The sequence below is a fragment of the Diadema setosum genome, chromosome 12, assembly GCF_964275005.1.
Source record: "Diadema setosum chromosome 12, eeDiaSeto1, whole genome shotgun sequence".
NCBI lineage: Eukaryota > Metazoa > Echinodermata > Echinoidea > Diadematoida > Diadematidae > Diadema > Diadema setosum.
Window position 1 is genome coordinate 22,162,972 of NC_092696.1, and position 20,170 is coordinate 22,183,141.

General features: G+C 38.5%; 1 protein-coding gene across 1 annotated transcript in view; it reads right to left on the minus strand.

The window, feature by feature from the left end:
• The window catches only part of LOC140236017 (tetraspanin-18B-like), a 64,747-nt gene that overhangs the window by 8,880 nt on the left and 35,697 nt on the right, over positions 1–20,170 (minus strand). Inside the window, exon 3 of the mRNA XM_072315996.1 lies at positions 4,504–4,602. Within this exon, the coding sequence (XP_072172097.1) occupies positions 4,504–4,566 (63 nt within the window). The 5' untranslated portion in view covers positions 4,567–4,602. The remainder of the gene's footprint in view (positions 1–4,503; positions 4,603–20,170) is intronic.

Here is a 20,170-nt window from a genome sequence, read left to right on the forward strand (position 1 = left end):
AAAAAAAACCCAGCTTGTACAGCAGGACTGCACACTGGCACATTTTTTTTTCTACTGGCCGACCTTCTGTTAAACCAGTAGCTACCCAGTTTTTCTGTGTTTTACTGGTCCATTCCTGAAAAAGTTACTGCTGAGTGCTCCTACAGTGATTTTTACTAGTCAGGGATTGTCAGACAAGAGTCAGTGTGCACTGTTGAATAAGGGTTTCATGCTACTAATATTCCTAACTCAACACCACATCATTTATGAAATGATGCATTTTTAATCATATTAAGGGTTTAAAAAAAAGCATATACAATATGCCATGTCCCAACAGTTAGCAGAAGTAAATACACTAGTCATACTATTAGTTTTAGATGTAGAACATTTCACACTAAACGTCACAGACCTGTCTTAGGATGGGTGTCTTGGGCGAATGTACCTTTTTTATGATTGTGGGGGACAGATTTAAAGACCTAGTAATAGAATGCTGACAGACATAATGGCCTGTTTGGGTCACTAAAATCTTTCAATTTGATTTGTTGGTGGCCTGGACTAATAGGTAACAATCATTTGGAATCTTAGTTGCCTGATCACAGGCCATCAAAATTGAAGCTTTCTGATAATTTGGCGGCCCGACATCAATTTTTAGTGGCTATGGGTCACCATTACTATCAAGCCCTGCTCTTGCTAGATATATGGGGGAAAACAGAAGAAGGAAATTTCTAGCATATCTGTCAATTGGAAAAACAAAGCAAAAAATAACAGATATTGGTTTGGCTGTTTGCAAAATCCTGATAGTTGGATCCAAATTGGTCACCTGATTTATGGCAGAGATCAATGCACTTTCTTTTTATTTTGTTCTTCCTTTTTTTTTCACCATATTTCCTGGTATCTGGTTCTAATACCATGTATATCATTCAAATAAGTTAAGGGATGCCATTTCATTCGTAAGTGCTCTTCTAGAAAGAGTCCTATGGAATTAAATACTCTTGCACATTTCTATCGAAGCGAAACCATCATGAAGATGAATATATTGTCCCGGAGGAACCCAGTCAGCTGAAAGAAGTATTGAGTTATATCTTGAAAGCTTGGCAGTTACAAAGACACCAGGTGAATGAATTCCCCAAGTTTCAAAATATGTCGGTAAGTTAAGTTTCCCTGTTTTTATCACTTTCAAACTTTGAGAATATGCCAGCTAATTCTACACAAGTGACTCAACTGTACACACACACACACACACACACACACACAAACAAACACATGCATAAATGAGAAACTTGTGTAGCATTAAATGACACAATCTCAGAGTACATTGCTGCCAGGTGAAACAATTCGTGGCAGCAGGGATCCATGTACTTCCTTGTTTTGCACCATTTGACGCACGTGAGCCCATGATGTTATCATCAAAACCACTGCCAAGTTAATCAAACAGCAAAAGTCCCATTAGTTAAATGCCAAAACATTGGTGCACTTGACTCTTATCTTTCATTTCCCTCCACCTGAAGTGGATATGCGACACATATCTGGCATTGGCTTTGTAACTTACGTTTGTCAAGACGATTATCGAAAAAGAAAGAACATATGATATCCAGGAAGGAAAGAGAACAGACATCGAGAATGTCGCAAGTGGGTAGATTGGGGTGACACAACAAGGAAATAAAATGGAATTTGCTTGTAGAAAACATGCTAGCATTTATAATCAGTCAGGGCATGTATACATTGGAATGTATTCAAAATGGTTTTTGTTTTATTTTTTTTTTTATTCCCAACTCCCACCAAAGATCAGACTTCAGAAAGATCTTAGGAGGCTGATGTGGAAACAAATAGCATTGAGAAGGAAATGATAATGAACTGCCCACTTTTTCATTCATATCACTGAGATGTAATTTATTGGAAGAAACAAGATGAAGAAGACTGGGAAAGTCAGGAATCCAGTGAATTTGAGGGTGGAATGGGAGAACCATATTGGAGTGATGAAAGAGTAAAACTAGAACAAGGAAAGACAGAAATGGGTTGATATGCCAATGTCTTGACATAAAAAAAAAAAAACCCAGACAGAATATCCTAAAAATCAGATTTTCATGAAATCTTGACACCACTACTAGTGCGTTGGCCCTGGGCCAGTGAAATGTAAAAAAAAAAAGGAAAGAAAGAAAGAAAAAATAATAATGATAATAATAATAATAATAATAATAATAACAATAATAATGATAATAATGATAACAAGAGACCCGCGGGTCTAGCGCTCACCTGAGTATCGCAAGTTCACCTTTCACGCAGTCACTAATCTAAATTATTCACAGCTCTACTAAAATTTGACCAGGCATTCTCAAGTAGAAGATGAAAATGTACAATAAGGGCCCAAATTTTTTAAGATTCCTTAATTTGGGGGGATTGGGGCCCACTGGGGCCCTCTGGGTGGGGCAAGGTGCCCATTTTGAGAAATTGAGATCCTGACCCCCTAGGGATGCTACCTGCCAAGTTTGACGAAAATCCATCATGAGGTTTTCAGGAAGAAGATGAAAATGTACAATTCAAGCCCCCATTTGGACCTTCCCAGGGGGCCCCCTGGGTGGGACATGGTGCCCATTTTATCAAATTGAGTTCCCAACCCCCTAGGGATGCTACCTGCCAATTTTGATGAAAATCGGTCTTGGGGTTTTCAAGAAGAAGATGAAAATGTAAAAAGTTTACGCACGACGGACGACGGACGACGCACGACGGACGACGCACGACGGACGCCGGACGAAGGGCGATCGCAATAGCTCACTTGAGCCTTTGGCTCAGGTGAGCTAATAATAATAATAATAATAATAATAACAACAATAATAATAATAACAATAACAATAATAATAATAATAATAATAATAACAATAATAACAACAATAATAATAATAATAATAATAATAATAATAATAATAATAATGATAATAATAATGATAAGAATAATAATAATAATAACAATAATAATGATAATAATAATAATGATAATAATAATAATGATAATAATAATGATAATAATGATGACATAATAATAATAATAAATGTTTCCCGGGTAATAATGGGCAATTAAAATGTTGCTAAGTTCATCAACATTGAGAATTAACTGTAAAGCATCCACATAATTCCTGCCCATTTCGACTCATCGTTCAACCATTTTGTAGGGGTTGCAGGAATTTAGTAATACATCTTTCTCCTATTATGATGATGCGGTTTCTGCAGTTTTCTGCGGTTTATATTGGCTTCATTTTTTAATTCATAAGATGAAAAGTTGCACTTTCAGAAGGCAGTATCACATTATCATATTCCACTGTATTTAAATAATATAAAACTAAATACTCTGAGAAGGTAGAGAAGAGGAGATGGGTGTAAAATAACAGGGTGGAGAGGAGAGGAAATTAAGTGAGAAATGGAGGAGAAAAACTGGAGGACAAAAGAAGAAAAAGAAGAAGAAAAAGAAGAAGAAGAAGAAGAAGAAGAAGCACTGCAACCAATTGACAGTTTGTCCTTTCATCAATGCAAATATGCACCAATTATTCCGTGTTTAAGTAGTTGCCAAAATAAAAACTCATGGGCATGAATACTCAGGTTGGATTCGAATCAACAACCTCCTATTTTACTAGAGAGGGGGCACATCCACTATAGACTTTCAAGATTCCGCCTGACACCCAGTGCTGGTTCTAATCCTAATAGCATACAGCAGGTACTGCATATCTATAGTCAAATGAGTGAATTCTGGTCTTGAGTCATTTTTATTGCAACTGATTAACACTTTTCTGCCGTGGCTACTACTGAAACATTGAATGATCAGTGCTTATTTACGTCAATAAGCCAGTTCGTAATTAGCTCATGTACACATTGGTACAAATGACCTTTCTTTTTTCTCAGTTGGTTCAGCACTTCACTCGTTTTCAAAGCGGCATAATGCCTAAGCTTGCCCGACGTAACAATTTATGGAATTCATGTTCAAACAAAGAATTATCTCGCATTTAGAGCAGGTGATCAGAATACTCCATCAGTTGACAATCTAGCGGGCATCCATTTCATTGTTTTGTATTGAATGCAATAACAGCCTATTTCCTTTTATATTGCGAAATACCATTCTTGCTGTCAGGTGGATGTGCTGGCAAGCACCATTTAGATAAGGATCACATGAATAATTATCACATCACAGATGCTTATCTCAGTGAATTTACAAACTGAAATGCCTGTTGGTACAAATGACCTTTTTCTGCTCATGCGCAAAGTGGAATTACGAACTGGTCTATCAGGGCAATGTGTCAATCAGTTCCAATGAGAACAACCTGATGTAAGAATTAATTAATTTGAGTAAGAAGACAGTGGAATAAAGAGAGAACAAAATGAGGCAAGACAGAGAAGGAGGAAGAGGAGGATGAAGAGAAGAAAGATGAGGAAGAGGAGCAAAGCAGGAGGATAGAGAGACATGACAGAAGGTAATGGGAGAAAAAGTGGTAGAATGGAGAAGGAGAAGAAGAAAAAAACGGTTGGAGCCGGACTTACAAAGATGAGAAGATTCAGGAACATCAAGATGAACTTCAGACAGTTATGTGCGCAGCCCTGCATGGTGGTAGCTTGGGTTGGGTCTCACCTCTGTAGAATCTGTGGAATTTCAAAATACAAATCACACAGATTTAAATGAAATGAGTGACTGATCTCAGATGTATCAATTTGTAATCACCACTGTCATATAATGCAGTCAGTGTGGGGATAAAAAGGGGTAGCATGCATCATACAATTTTACTATTTGGAGATGGATAGTTGGGCTTGATACATCAAACTTTGCCTTTAGCTTGACTCCCTGTGAAGACCAATCATTCTGGTCTTATTACAGGCTAGCATTTTCTTTGCTTCATTTATCATTTACCTTTTTGAAAAAGATTTTGCCTACTACATTAACAAAGATGCGACCATCAAGACACTGAGGTCTTAAAAAGCCAACAGCTCATTTACTGCAGCTCAAATAAGAATGAATATCCCATACAACTGAAAAACAAGAACGAAGCAACCCGGATCATCTTACATCTGCAGATAACATTTTATCATACATGCACTCTCACATAGCAAGTCACAACCCTCGGCAAGGCGCCCTCGCTTGAAATGAGAGAAGACTAAAACGAGCTTTGAAAGACTAATGTTCGGAATACAAGGTGCCCAAAAAGGCACAGGTCACTAATGCATGAACTGTGATGTGCCATATTTCCCATAATACAGTATGAACACACATTAATGGGAACAAACATGGTGATGTTACATTTAGCAGTGAAATACACATTCACACAAACATTTTCACCAAAACACATCTGTATGTTGGAACACTATTGACACAAGGGTATAGGCACTACTCAGCTTTTGAACACACTCTCTCTAGCATTATGCCAACCTGTATATGCCATCAAACCAGCTTGATACTGCATTCAACATGGCCATGGCCTAAAAAGAATCCTACATACAGTGTAATTTCAATTCAATGCAAGGGGGATAAGAGGGGAGGGGGGCGCTCAGAAACTTGCATGAAGCTCGCAAAATATTCCACATAAAGTATGTTTCCAGGACACGTATGCCGCTTGCTATTAGTAGTAATTGAGAAAGTGTACAGGGCACGTCTGCCATCTCCAAGGAACATGTAGTACACTTGTGATGCAACATTTTCTCTCTCCTAGAACAGCCCAGACTCACAAGGAGGCGGTAAAGCTGTGTTCATTTTTCATGTATGAAATAAACTCCGCCTCACACAGTGGTGCATATTAGAGTGTGCAGATTTCCCCGGCGACAAAGTGATGGCTGGGTTGGTGGGGGGGGGGGGGGGGGCGGAGGGGGATCCTGTCGTTGAATGGGGCATAGACAATCGAGTATGAATTTTGAAAGGCCTAAAATACACTAGTGAGGGATACATAATATGGTTCATTTTCCACAGTCAAATAGGAAAGCAGTTTTTAATATTGTTTTTCTTGTTGCCAAATCTTGGACTTCAAAAGAAAAAAAATAGGTTATGCACAATAACATTCTCTTTTTCAAAACTACATAGTTCTTATTTCATATCAGCTCTATGAGAAAACACAAGGACTATAACTATTACTTGGTCAGTTACTGTAAAACATGATATTCTTGCTGGACACGAAATTTTTGCGAATCACAGCCGACGGCCTTTTGCATGGCACTGAATTTGCAAAGTGCCTCTGCCATTCTATGCATATAGTGTAGACAAGAACTCTCGCATGCATTTTAATTCTGCGTATCTTGGCTCTCACAAAAGTCGCGAAATTGAAATACACATGAACATTCCTCGTTTTTACAGTATGGTGATGCACTGTCACCAGCCACTGATAATCTGCTCTGACGTTTGTGAAATAATCTTGCTTTCAGCTTTCAAATGATATGCAACTTTATATAGGCCTACTCACGTCATCTCCAAAGGCCCACAAGAATATTGATCACACAGCAGACCATGGCTGACACAATATTGCATGGACCGTGGTACGCAGTATTGGGGGGGGGGGGGGAGGTGTCCCAGGGAGTCAAGCAGAGAATTCTACGGTGCACTCTAAAAAGTTGTGGGGTTTAGCAGGTCTGTAAAACTTTCTTACTTTCTATTTCAGCCAGAAAAAAAGGGGGGGGGAGTCTCTAGCTCCCCACCTCCCACCCACATGAACAGATGTGGAGAAGGAATGTTATGGTGGGCGTGAGCCAGACATACCTCTGAAGCCTACAAGATTGTTGTTGTGTGTACATACATCAGGCAAGCATGACCTCTTTAGGGCGGGGTCAATTGTGGAAAAAAATAAAACAAATAGTCTTCTAATAGCATCAATCACTCACATCAGACAATTAGGAACTCAATACACATGTAGATACAATGAATCAGAGACATAGATATACAAGGCTCCAACCTGTGGCAAAACACAACAAAAAGAAGTGCATGCACAGTAGAAAATTATACATTCTGAAAGTATCATGCCATTGAATTCATTAAATGCACAAATTGCTGTGATGATAGTTTAGTCATGCAAAGAAAGTCTTTTTGAGAAATAAAATATGATCAGGAAAGCAATAATTTTGCATTTTGTAGATAACAGCAAAACCATATCTTCAGTGGATAAGTGGTTAAAACTGACAAGTTTTAGTTAGCAGTTCTGCACACTGTATAGAATCAATTTGACAATCTGAAAGGAAGTTTGTCATTGCCCAATTTCAACTTTCAAGGTGTGAATTATTGACAATCTATCATGTCATTTGCTGACAGGTTTGCTTACTAGATATTTGCATCACACTTGTTCAAACAAATCCTTATATTGATAATCAAATACCATTTGCATGATCAATTTGCTAAAAATTTCAGTGTAGCAAAGCTACATAATTATACTACCTTATATTAAAAGCGTATTCATTGTTTATGGGATATTTATGTTTTTGTATGGAGTACTAGCGATGAAAATGCATGTATCGAACTCATCATCAAAAATGCTGACTGAGGCAGTCATAGTGGTAGTGTATACATGCATTACATGCAGATTGGCATGCCTGTAGGCCTACAGTGTATGTGGGACTACACGAAAACACTACTATACTCATACAAAGGCGGCGGTGTGGGTCACGTCTCGCCTCAGCGAGCAGGGAATGGCGGACAATGAAAATAGTTCACTGTCAAGGAGTGGCATCAAGGTTTCATTTCTCCAACATTTTTCATCTTGTTGAAAGATAGTTGGCATTAGATTGCCTCACCATCTTTACACTTTTTTTTTTGGGGGGGGGGGGGAGGAAGAGGGGGTTGGGAGAAAGAGGGGTGGGGGAATTGAGGGAGACTCTAGCCATAACAAGTCCTGTAGTCTCTATTAACAAGCACCACTCCATAAAATATAGGAGTGCATAGAGTCCATAGTTTCGTGCTTTTGAGGTCATTTTTTTTTTTTTTATATTGATCTCCCACTTCAGCTACATGACCATCTTCAGCTGGAGATGTATTTTTGTCACAATTTAAAACGTAGCCTCTCTCCCACCCAATTTTGATTTTGTAATATCCTCCATTTAGACTAAATCACTGCCAGCAGAGTAAAATAACCTTACAAAGCAAGGCTCATTTGTTCTTGCAAAGAAATCAACAAAATATTCTGATATAATCTTTATAAATGGAAAGGGTTGTGAGATAATCATATCTTTTCCAGTTCGTTTGTAGCAGTGCAAAATTAGTGATCAAGTGACTTGAGTGAATAAAAGTGAAAATTAGCATACACATGTACATAGAAATAAACATATTGATACATGATGACAGGTTTAAAAAAAAGAGTACATGCATACATATGGTGTCTGCTTGTGAATGTGTTGCATATGTGTGTGCATGTGTTTTGTCTGTCTATTTCTTTCTCTATGTTGAATTAGGCTCTATAATACTGGAAACCGAAGGAGATTCAAAGGCCAGGGAAGAACTGGTAAATGCAGGGAGATGAGACTTAATAAGTCCTATCTCCCTGGTATACGTATGTTACCTTTCAGGCCAGTTCATCCATTCATCAACTACTTACCCTACCCCCCCCCCCCCACCCCCCATCCCCCCCCCCACCCTCTGTCCATGGTGGTTCACTGCCTTCCATCACAGACGGCCTCATTAATAGGATGATTCCTGTTTTGCATGATCATTACAGGGCCATCAACACACTCATTAGCCCCTTCTCCCTCCCTCCCCCTCTCCCCCCACCCAATGACTTCTGCAGAGCTTAGTCCTAAGGGAGGAGAATTATGTATCATCCTCCTCCCTGGTACTAGTGGTAGCCATGCACACACAGAGCAACGATGGACTGTGCATCGACTGTGTGTTCGTATATCGGTTTGCCCCTGCAACAATTGCTCCAATTGAATATCTATACGCTACGCCAAACATAAATTCTACTACCCACAAACATAATCCTAACCCTGATCCTAAACCTCACATCAAACCAAACCTAAAACCCTATCACAGCCCTGACCCCAACCCTATTAGTCCTTCGAGAAAAATAAAAGGCTGTTGCAGTCCAGAGCAAATGTTGTGTCACCGTTCCTATCATGTCCCTTTAATTTCACCTCCCTGGAAAAGAAAAGGCGTGGCATATTGTGGCAGGGGACTTTTAGCCGAGACAAAACATCAGCCACATTTAGGTCAACAAAAGTGGTACTACACGGGCAGGCGCATGTTTGATTTGCACAGCTTGCATTCTGTCGCTAAAGATTAGTCTAGTAGATGAGCAATTCATCTATCCAACTACCCGTCAACCCCCTGGCACATGAAGCGTGTCTTGCATTTGCACAGAAGGCTTCATCTACTGGATGGAATACATGAATATTGCCACATACTATTTGTTCAACATCACACATAGATCGAAAGCAATGACATAAAAGTTGACTACTCTGACATCAGAAAATTCAGAAAGCAGTCAGTTAGCTGTGGGACATAATGGGTATGTCTTGGAGCAGATATTGCAACAGAAGCTGAGATTGGTTAAGTATAGCTTCAAGGCAATAGCCCTATATTTTTATGGGAAAAAATTATGTATCAAAACTGTTTTGCATTTGCTTTTTTATTTACATTACAAGAATTCATATATTATGTGTCAAACATAGTTAGGAATAAAGTTTACAATCTTACTTTGTGAACATACTTTTCACAATCTAAGATCACTGTCAATTTTCTTGCTGTCAATATTTGGTTTAGTTACCTTGTTTTAGTTCTGAGTTTTATGAGCAAACAAAGGTTGCATTCTTAGTCCCAAATACCCAAAACTGTGCTGGTACTATAAAGGGAACATGACTATTAGCATGCAGTCACGTGTCAACTATAACATTTTTAGTGGCAGTCCAATGAAAATCAATGGGGATTGCATATTTATAATAACGTCAACCCCGGCAATGCTCCCTCTTATTTTGCTGTTTTTATTCAGATGTCACCCTCTCTCAATCTGTATGGACCAGGCTTGTAATTATTTTGAATACTTTGGCATACTGTAAAACACAGAATGTTCGCATGCATTTTACTTTCGCCAGCGCCAAGATTCGCAAAATTAAAATGCACACGAAAGTTCTTGTCTACACTATATGTACTGAATGCCAGTGGCAGTTCACGAAAATTTCATGCCGCAAAAAAGGCTTTCAGCTCCAATTCGGCAAAAAATTCGTGCCGTGACTATATGTGACCCGCTACAACAAAAGGATCCTAAAGTCGCTGTCGGGTGAGCCGAGAAAATCAAGTTTGAAGTCAGAACACCAAAATCTGTCAAAACGTTCGAATTTCTGTCTTTACATAATTTTGTTGTCTAATGTATCTTCTATCATCTGCCGAAATTTCGAAGCTAAATGCTCAAAGGAAAGGCCAGAAAATAGCATTTTTTCTGGGCCATGCTTGGCTCGCCCGTCAGCGACTTTAGGATCCTTTTGTTGTAGCAGGTCACATATCATGTTTTAGAGTATTCTATCCTCCAACTGGGGCATTAATTCACCTTACAACATAACATAGTATGTATCCAATTGCAGTACTTGTTTCTAATAAACTGGTCCCCATGGAAGACCAGCGGCACCAAAAAAGTGCAGCTGATTATGGGCTATCCAGCCATTATCCTTCTATAATCCTACATTCTACTCTTTTTGTATATCGATGATGTGTCACACTATTCATTTGCTATGTATGTATGTTTCATTTTATGCATGATGTATCATTCTCCTTGTACCTTATATGTTGTATTTTATATCTATATGTATGTTTATGACGGAAATAAAACAAACAAACAATATGCTGTGAATGAATCAGTGCGACAGAGAAGTGGAATCATCAGGTTCAATTGTTTTTGTTTTGTCTTTCTGTAACACCAAGCATCTTCGCTTGGACTACCAGAAACACTGCGTACAATGTAGTATATTAAAACAGGCTGATGTGTGGGACATAAATAACCTTATAGTTATACAGTGTACATTACTTGTGCTTACCTTTTTTTCTTTACATATTTCAAGCACTGCAAAGACTATCAACATAGACTCCTCATCCTCTTTTCCCTCAATAGAACAGTTTAGAATCTCTTCAAACGTGCTACATGAGCAGTTCAATCCAGGAAACTTGGGCATAATAATGCACCACAGAGCAGATTTTTAAAACTGTATATTGTATCATAAACAGGGACTATCGACTTTCAAGCATAGAAACAAAGATGATATATGACCTCTTACAAGCAATATTGTATATGGCTGCGTGTCGAGAAAAAATCCTTCCCCCCTCCCCCCATATAGACAATGACAGAACAAGAGGCCAGGCAACGGTTTCCTTGTGCATGCTTTCATCGTTGCCATGGAGACGGGCGATATGAGATGGAGTCAATGGCCCGGGAAGGGCGCACAAAGGCAGTTGCCTGCCGAGTGAAGCCATACGCTTGGTGATGCGGCTATTGATTGATTCAGGGGCTACACACTACCTTGTGCTATTATGCGGCAAAGACATAGAGCTCTGTATACCTGCATGCACATCATACAATGAGTTCATGAGATGTGCCTTGCTAATAGCATGTAGCAATATAATATCCAAGATCAATGCCATTGCTCACATGCATACATGGGCACACAAAAAATCTTTCACATCTATTCCACAGACAAATTTTGATGTGCATACGCTATTATAGTTGTTCAGCTCTAATCTCAAAGCCTGAAATGGGCAGTTTATCATTAGATATTCCCCCCTCATAAAAAAAAGGAAAATGAGAATCTTAAAATTTAGCATTCAAATGCTAAACTTTTTCTCAATTTTTTAAAGGGACTGTACAGTATTGGTTGAGGTGGGGATTCAGGTTTATAACATTCCTAAGTGAGATAATGAAAAACCTCTTATGAAATATGAAAGAGCATGTAATTTTACAAAGGATTCAACATTTATTTGATGAAAATTAGTTTTCAAAAGGGCTGAAATATTAAAAAAAAAGTGATAATAATAAAAGGCGACAGACCACGCCTTTATATTAGGATCTCTTTGTTTCACCTTGTTTTGGGATATCTCAGCCATTTCAAAACTGATTTTCATCAAATAACCTTTTGATACCCCTTAGAACTGCATGCTCTTTGACATCTCATAGAGTGGTTTCTGAACATCTCGCCAAACGTTAAAAGCTAAATCCTCAGCTCAACCAGAACTGTACCAGTCCCTTTAAGTGGGAAGAGATGCAAGGAATCAAACCACTGAAACGTGTCTAACAATCTTATTAATTAAGAATTGCAGTTGATTGTTACTTTCCTCAATAATACATTAAACTATCAAGTCATATTACCTAAATCAATTTCAAATATGACTACTTAATCCTCTGTGCAATACATCTGCCAGGTAACATATCATATATGCACAAAAATCAGATCAGTTAATTACATTTCATATGTTCATCTTTCATGCAACAACTCATCAGAAACAAGAAGCCTAAATTTTTCAATAAAACTTGTGTATAGTTTGGTCACCTGTCTATAGAGTGTTTAATATTTCTGTGCAATTCACATTTCTCTGAAAAAAACAAACAAAACAAAACAAAAAACACAAGACACAATTACAGATCTTCTCTTATTTATCTCTCTTTATCTGTAATCATCATGCAGAGGAAATAATGAAGAGATAAACAGGGAAAAAGGCCTATGACAAATTGCATTTTCATCAGTGCTCTCTGGAACGAGATCTACTCATTTGTAACAATCCTATCTGATTATAGATCATATGGCTATTCATTATGGAGGGGTTTCCAAGGTACAAAAGAATTCATATTCTAAACATGTTTAGTAACACGCGTCACGCTAATCAAACTTGATTTATACGTCTCCCACACACATACCCCATCTCGCATTTGACCAATATGGGTTGCGGGGGAGGTGGGGTTTTTTTTGGTGTTGTTGCTGTTGTTGTTGTTTGTTGCTGTCGGGTTTTTTTTTTTTTTTTTTTTTTTTTTTTTTTTGGGGGGGGGGGGGGGGTCTGATTCTGGGTACATGCTGGCAGTCTGAAAGGTTCCACCTCCAAATTACGATTTAGGAGGAGGAGGGGGAGGAGGAGCCACAGAGTGTTCATTTACACCATGGTATAATGCATACTCTTCAAGTCTAGCACTTTGGTACATTGAGTGTTAGCTCATTGAGCGTTGAGCGTTAGCGTTAGTTTGACTAACAGGTCGGCTAGTTTGTGTCAAAGCTGCCACAGAGTGAATTTTATTCATGTTATTAGCGGACAGCAAACGGAATGATTTCAGGCTCTGATTCACCATTTATACAGTGCATTAATAGAGCACTCCTAGGCGAAACTGTGGTATAAATGGGGTAGCTCTATTAGAAAAAAAAAATGAAGAATCCATTTAAACAACAAGACAATAAAACTATAAATTCGGAAGTCTGAAGTCCCTAAAGTCATTATATGGAAATCACTGCAATTAGAAATGATTTATAACAAAAAGAGAAATCAAAATTGTAGTAACAGTATCTGGTGAAAACATGAGTCACCTAAAAAGTCTTCAAAAAAAAATATATATGCTAATGGTTGCATGTCTTCATGTGTAGTCTTAACTCAAGATTCACCAAACCTTTTAATTCTCCATCTAGCTACCACATTTACAAGGCTCATTTAATCCCAACAGCACACATCCCTTCCAATTTCAAACACGGATCTCCATATTGTATCATCAGGTCTGCCAACACTGGCACTGTCAAAATCAGGGAAGTTTTGAAGACCCAAATATCAAGTTGACTCTTGGGTGTTGCATCTATCTCAATGAGGTAATACTAATTCCAAACTGAAGGAGACTTTTATATCAACTTTGTTGGAAAAATAGTGAAATTTTCAATAGGCCTCCTACAAATTTGGGAAAACTTGGTAGAAATGCTGTACATAAAATGTGCATCTTTTCCAGGTTTATATCCTGGACACTGAACCTACAATGTACCCAGGCACACTGTAGCTACAAGTTGAATGCAGTCTGTACCTAAGACTGTAAGTGCATGGTGTGTAGGTGTCTACAGTCTGCTTGAAATGTCAGTTGTCATGGTAACACAGTACTGGCGCATCTTCTTCTCTTCCGCTTCAATTCTTGTCCCAGTTTCTATCACTCCTTTTGTGTGTGTGTGTGTGTGTGTGTGTGTGCGTGTATTTGTGTGTATGTGTTTTGTGTGTATGTTTTGTGTATGAATTGCTATGTAAATGTCACCACTATGCACAGAAAAACGGAGTTTCCAATGCATGCACTCTGTACCCAGTATACGATAATGTCCTTTGTGCATTCAGATGTCTGCCTGAAGGACGTCTTCCCTGTGTTGTGTGCAAAGCGCGAGCATGAGTGTCTCCGTGCTAAGATGCGTTTAGTCAGGATAATGCTGTCTGTTGCCATAGCGATGCAGAATATAGCTCTTATGCCTCCACTCACTTCCCCCCCCCCTCCCTTTTTTTTCCACCAATCAAGATGTTTTGACTGAAGCGAAATATTGCATGGATGCTCTTCTTGTATTCTCCTTGAAAACATGCACTGCATTCTTTTGATAAGCTCTGACAAAAAGACTACTTGAAACAGCAGTTGCCGATGGCAACGAGGCTGTAAGAGGGCATCTATTTCTGGTGGCAGATAATGATATGTTTGTAGAATGACCTGTGCATTACCATGTAGTGAAGAGCACAATTTTAAACAAAATATCATGGTTTTATTATCCTTAAAAAAGTGGTAGTATTACTTATGAGCAATCATTATCATTACATCCACTACTACTACTTCTACTACTACACCCATACTTCTACTAATTTTATTATCATTATGATCTGTGGTATCTAAATCACTATTCATCTCCAATATACTTATTGCATTGAATGCAGAACCATTTTTGTCAAAACTGAGAACATGGTTAGTGACCAATATTTACCATTTTCATATCAGGTTGTTCTAAAACAATGTTAGGGGATCATTATTCTTTAAAGGCTCAATATCTGGAAGACTGAAAAATTCTGAAATCTGAGAAATGATGACGGATAACTTTTGCAGGTTTTAATGGTAAGCCATACATGTGGCCTATACATCTCAGAGAGAATCACGGTATGAATGCAGACGGTGTTTTCTAGGGACTGTGTCCTGCGCTTCCATTCCAAAGGCGTAGATACGTGCCGTGAAGAATCGCTTACTGAGGAGGCAAACCCCTTGCAGTCTGAAATCAACTCCAGCAGAGAAATGATGATGTGAAACCGCAAGACTCCGGATCATCGGAGGAGGAGGAGGCGATGTCTCTCTCTCGGGCGCTCAGGTGTGAAAGAGATCACACCATCACAGCCTCGCCCGTCTCCTCCGCCACGCATCCCCGCTTTATCCATTATCCTCAATCTCCCTTTTCTCTTTCTCTTCAATATCTATCTATCTCTCTATCTTTCCATCTATCCATCTCTACCCACAAAATGAGTGAATGGTATCTTGCGACGCAACGCACACATACCAAGGTGTGTTTATCCACTCCTGGCGCCCTGCTCTCTACAATGAACAATGGGCCTGTTCGCACATTGATTAACAGTCTCCCGTCGCCTTAATCCAGTCAAGTTTACTAACAGTAGGTGCTGTGGAAGCCATGGCTGAATGGATGCCTCGTTCACATTTTCCAAACATTCTCCCTCCAGAACTATTATTCACTCTTCATTTGTTCGGAATTAAATTTTTCTGGAATGTTTTACATGTCGCAATTTTATTTTAGTTCACCACACTTGACAAATATTTAAGTATATCTGGTTGTATTTAACTCTTTTATTCAAATTACATTACAAACGCAAAGCTAAAAATTTTTAAGGGACTTCCTTATCAAGTACCTGCTTTGTTCTAACTAGTCACAAAAAGTCTTGAAGGGAGAAAATAATACTGGTGGAAAACAAAAGGATACATTTACGGGGGTATATTTTGTGATATGAGAAAAGAAACAGGATATTACTCGGCAAACACAGTAATTCATATAAATGATGATTCCAGATTTTGCTGAGATCATCATTACCACTTCCAAATCTTGTTGGCTACCCAGCACTGCACAAATTTAAAGGGACTGTACAGTACTGGTTGAGGTGGGGATTCATGTTTTGAACATTCTTAAGTGAGATAATGAAAAGCCTCTTATGAAATATGAAAGAGCATGTAATTTTAAGAAGGATTCAATGTTTATTTGATGAAAATTGGTTTTCAAATGGCTGAGATATCCCAAAAAGTGCTAATAATAAAAGGCGACATGCCACAACTTTATTAGGATCTCTTTGTTTCACGTTGTTTTTGGATATCTCAGCCATTTCAAAACCGATTTTCATTGAATAAACTTTTGATACCCTTAGGACTGCATGCTCTTTGACATCTTATAGAGTGATTTCGGAATATCTCGCAAATGTTCAAAGCTAAATCTTCACCTCAACCAGAACTGTACACACCCTTTAATAAAAAATAACTGCTGAAGACAAGCTGCTGATATTTGGAGGAAATAAATTCAAGGGCAGCACCCACCAATTGTGCAATGCCAGTCCAGATTTTTGATGGTTTGCAGCATCACAAAAGTCCCATTTCGCTGGGCACACACATCCTGCCCGCGTCATCCACACTTCCAGGATATCACCATGTTTTGGGGGTTTTCAATCACCCAACGGCACGGCACGCAGGGCAGGTAGTGATTTCCTGATTGGAGGTATTTACTAATGTGGCCGATTTGGTTGTCAAAGTTGGTGCCGTAAGTGGAAGTGGTTTGTCTCTAGCAGGCATGGGAATCGCATCGAAACTGTCTGTGACTTCAGCTATCCTTAAATATCCACCCAAAGTTTTGTGTTTCAGATCTACTAAACACCGGATCTCCCTCTTGCTCTTGGCATATGAGCAAAAGCAAACACTCGCCCCAATTTCTATCTTTACAAATAGTTCGTTTAAACTGCCATATCATGGGTGCTCCTTGTTACACTCAATAATGGGCACAAGTTTTGAGTGTAGTCGAGGAGATGCCAATCTTAACGGCCATATCTTATTCCTTCAGGGTATAATGTGCGTTGGAGCTTTCACATCATCTGTTCAGAACACCAAATATATTGTGACAGTTTTATATAAAATTCACTTGTTACTGTGGTGTGAAAATCTCTGGCAAAAATGTTCACTCCTTCCGGACCACAATGATAAGATAACAGTGTGAATAAACTTTACAGATATCTATCCGTAGAGTGGTGTAACAGAAATGATTTCCAATAGTCGTCTTGTTGCTTTGAGGTTGGGGGAAACCCACACTCTCATTGGAAATCGTCACTGCATTCAGTACTCATGCAAACAGCTGTATTGAGCTCTTGTTATAGGAGAGATCCAACTTGTCCAGACATGCACACAAGTTTTAAAGTAAAATTGTGACATGCACACATTTTAAAGTAAAATTCCTTCTTTAACCATTTTCCCCCCATTTTTCATTTTTAAACCATTCTGAAGTAAAAGCAAGCAAACAGAACTATGAATGTGATTTGAAAGGAAATTGATTGTGATCTAAATCTCAATGTTTTGTTTTTTTTTTGTGCCAGTTCAGATGAACAGAAATATCATATTAATTGCCAATCATGCTAATTTGTTGACCACACTGCATATAATATGCTCTAATCTAATGGTGTTTGTGCTTGCCTTGAATGACAGGACAAAAATTGCTTCAGATTTCACACACACACCTGGTGTGAATCATTGTGATGATTCTGAAATAATTGCAAGATTTCTCGGGATTTGTTTTTTTTTTTCTTTTGTGGGATTTTCATATCAACACAGGCAAGAATCTAGAGATGTGGATTGCTATGCAAATTTCAAGATTGGTACCCTGCTAATTCATGTCAGTGTGAATCCCACTCCCGATCGTATAGTTTTGGCCGAGACCTCACCTCAGGTTTCTAACAGATTTTTTTCGGGAAATAATGAGAAACCTCTTTTTCTTTACTGATATGAAGGAGAGAAGAGTTTCCCTTTAATCTCATTCTAAAGTGTCCCATTTAGCTTTTACTGTAAAGTGTCCCTTTAAATTTGTACTGGAGTGCCCCTTTAATCTTAAGCTGGAATATTGCCCATGCACCAGACATCCCACAGGTGTACGACAACCCTTCTGCCATATTTTCTCCCTTGTGAATTCCCCACCCTTTAGGTAAGTCATGTTTTGGCATGTATAGTCCACGATCCAGGCCATGGATTCCCCAAATGTCAAGGCAAGGGACAAGTATATTTTTCTTTCCAGTCGAAGAACAAAACAAAAACAAAAACAAAAACGAAAATACAACAGACAAAAAAAAAAATACAAATCAGTATGTAATGCAGATGAGTTTGTTAAAGGGATCGAACAGTTTTGGTTGACACCTAATTTCAGGTTTCTCACATTTTTGGTGAGATAATGAGAAACCTCTTATGAAATATGAAAGAGCATGTAATTCTATGAGGAATTCAACGTTTATTTGATGAAGATTGGTCTTGAAATGGCTCAGATATAAAAAAAAAAGAGCAATTCGAATAAAGTGTGGGATCCACACATTATTACGATCGCTTTGTTTTACTTTGTTTTTGGATGTTTCAGTCATTCCAAAGCCGATTTTCATCAAATAAACTTTGAATTCCTCTTAAAGGAAGGGGATACCTTTTACAAACCTCCCAAAATGCAGTAAAACATTAAATATGAACCTCAGGGGACTTGCTGAGGCCACTGCTTAGAAATTTGGAAGTCAACAGTTATTCTATAATTTGGAATAATGCACAAAACTCACACTCAAGTAGTTCTGTTGTGTCAGCCACACTTAAGCCTTTTTGTTGCATTCTCTGTATTTGTGATCTATAAACACAAATCTAAAAGTACAAGAGCTGATGTAATAACATATAGAGTGTGTGGCAAGAATGTATATAGAAATGTTTGTAAGTGTTGATGAACTTTCTTCACAAAATATACATGATGGACACACATGCAGTACATGGGTCTGCAAAGGTAGCCTAGTAATGTACTGGAATTTACGGTGAGCCCCGAAAACAATTCAATTCAAAATCTGACGGTCAAAAAAATGTACCAAATGTTACCTTCCACTTTCAATACTTTATGGGAGTTTCTAAAATGATACTCTCTTCAACATACCACTGTATTTATGCAACTCTTCATTTAAGGCGTGCAAATGGGATTCCCTACCTTTAAGATGGTATGCTCTGTACAATATCATAAGTATTTTCTTGGTATCTCACAAAAAGTTAAAAGCCCAATTCTCATCTCCACCAATACTGTACCATCCCTTTAAACTAAGACTTAAAATTTACCTCAAATAGGACACACAAGAAGGTACATTCTAGAAGGCTAGCACTTTTTCTTCATAAGGCACTCATCACTGCTCAACTAAAATTGTTTGAGATGATCCCTAAGTCCAGAGGAATGGATGTGCTGAATTGATGGACAATTTATGTGTATGTGTGTATATTTGTGTATCAAACATCATCATCCACCATCATAACCCTTCTTTGACCCGCCATGATCAGGCAAATATGTAGTCCGTCCCTGACCTCCATCAGAGGCACACTGGAATATCATTATGCCGAAGCACTTCATAATGATTAGATCATATCACTGTATTACCGATACAGCAAGGATCTCAATTACATTTAGATGACCCCTGAGGGCTGGCAATGGCTTCATCAGCCTCCTTCTGCTCAGGGTCTCCTACAGACATAGGTATCAGCATTACCAACACTGGTACACTGAGGTGTATCATTGGTTGCCGTATACCCCTATTGGGTTTATGACTCATATCAAAAGTAATGCCACCTCAGTAATGGAGTATATATATCTCTCTTTCACCACAGTATACACACAGAAGATGCTCCCGGTGTATATTTCCAAAACAGACGTTCACTACCTCAGCCATGAAAAAAAAGAAAAAGACAGACCTGGATGATTAAAAAGCGGACGAACACACACGTCCCCATGCTGCTAATGGCTGATTATTGCCGAGAGTATTATAATTAGGATGTTGTACAGCTTTTGGGGTATTTATGTCCTGAGTCATATAAAAGTCATTGTATTCAAATTACAGGTGTAACTCCTTCTCTGCAGATTCTCAAGGAATTAAAAAATATATTTGCTGGATCTATGAGGAGAATGAAGAAGAGTGTAACCTTGTATTGAAACTCACTGTGAATAAAAACAAAACAACAAAACAGTGGCTCCTGAT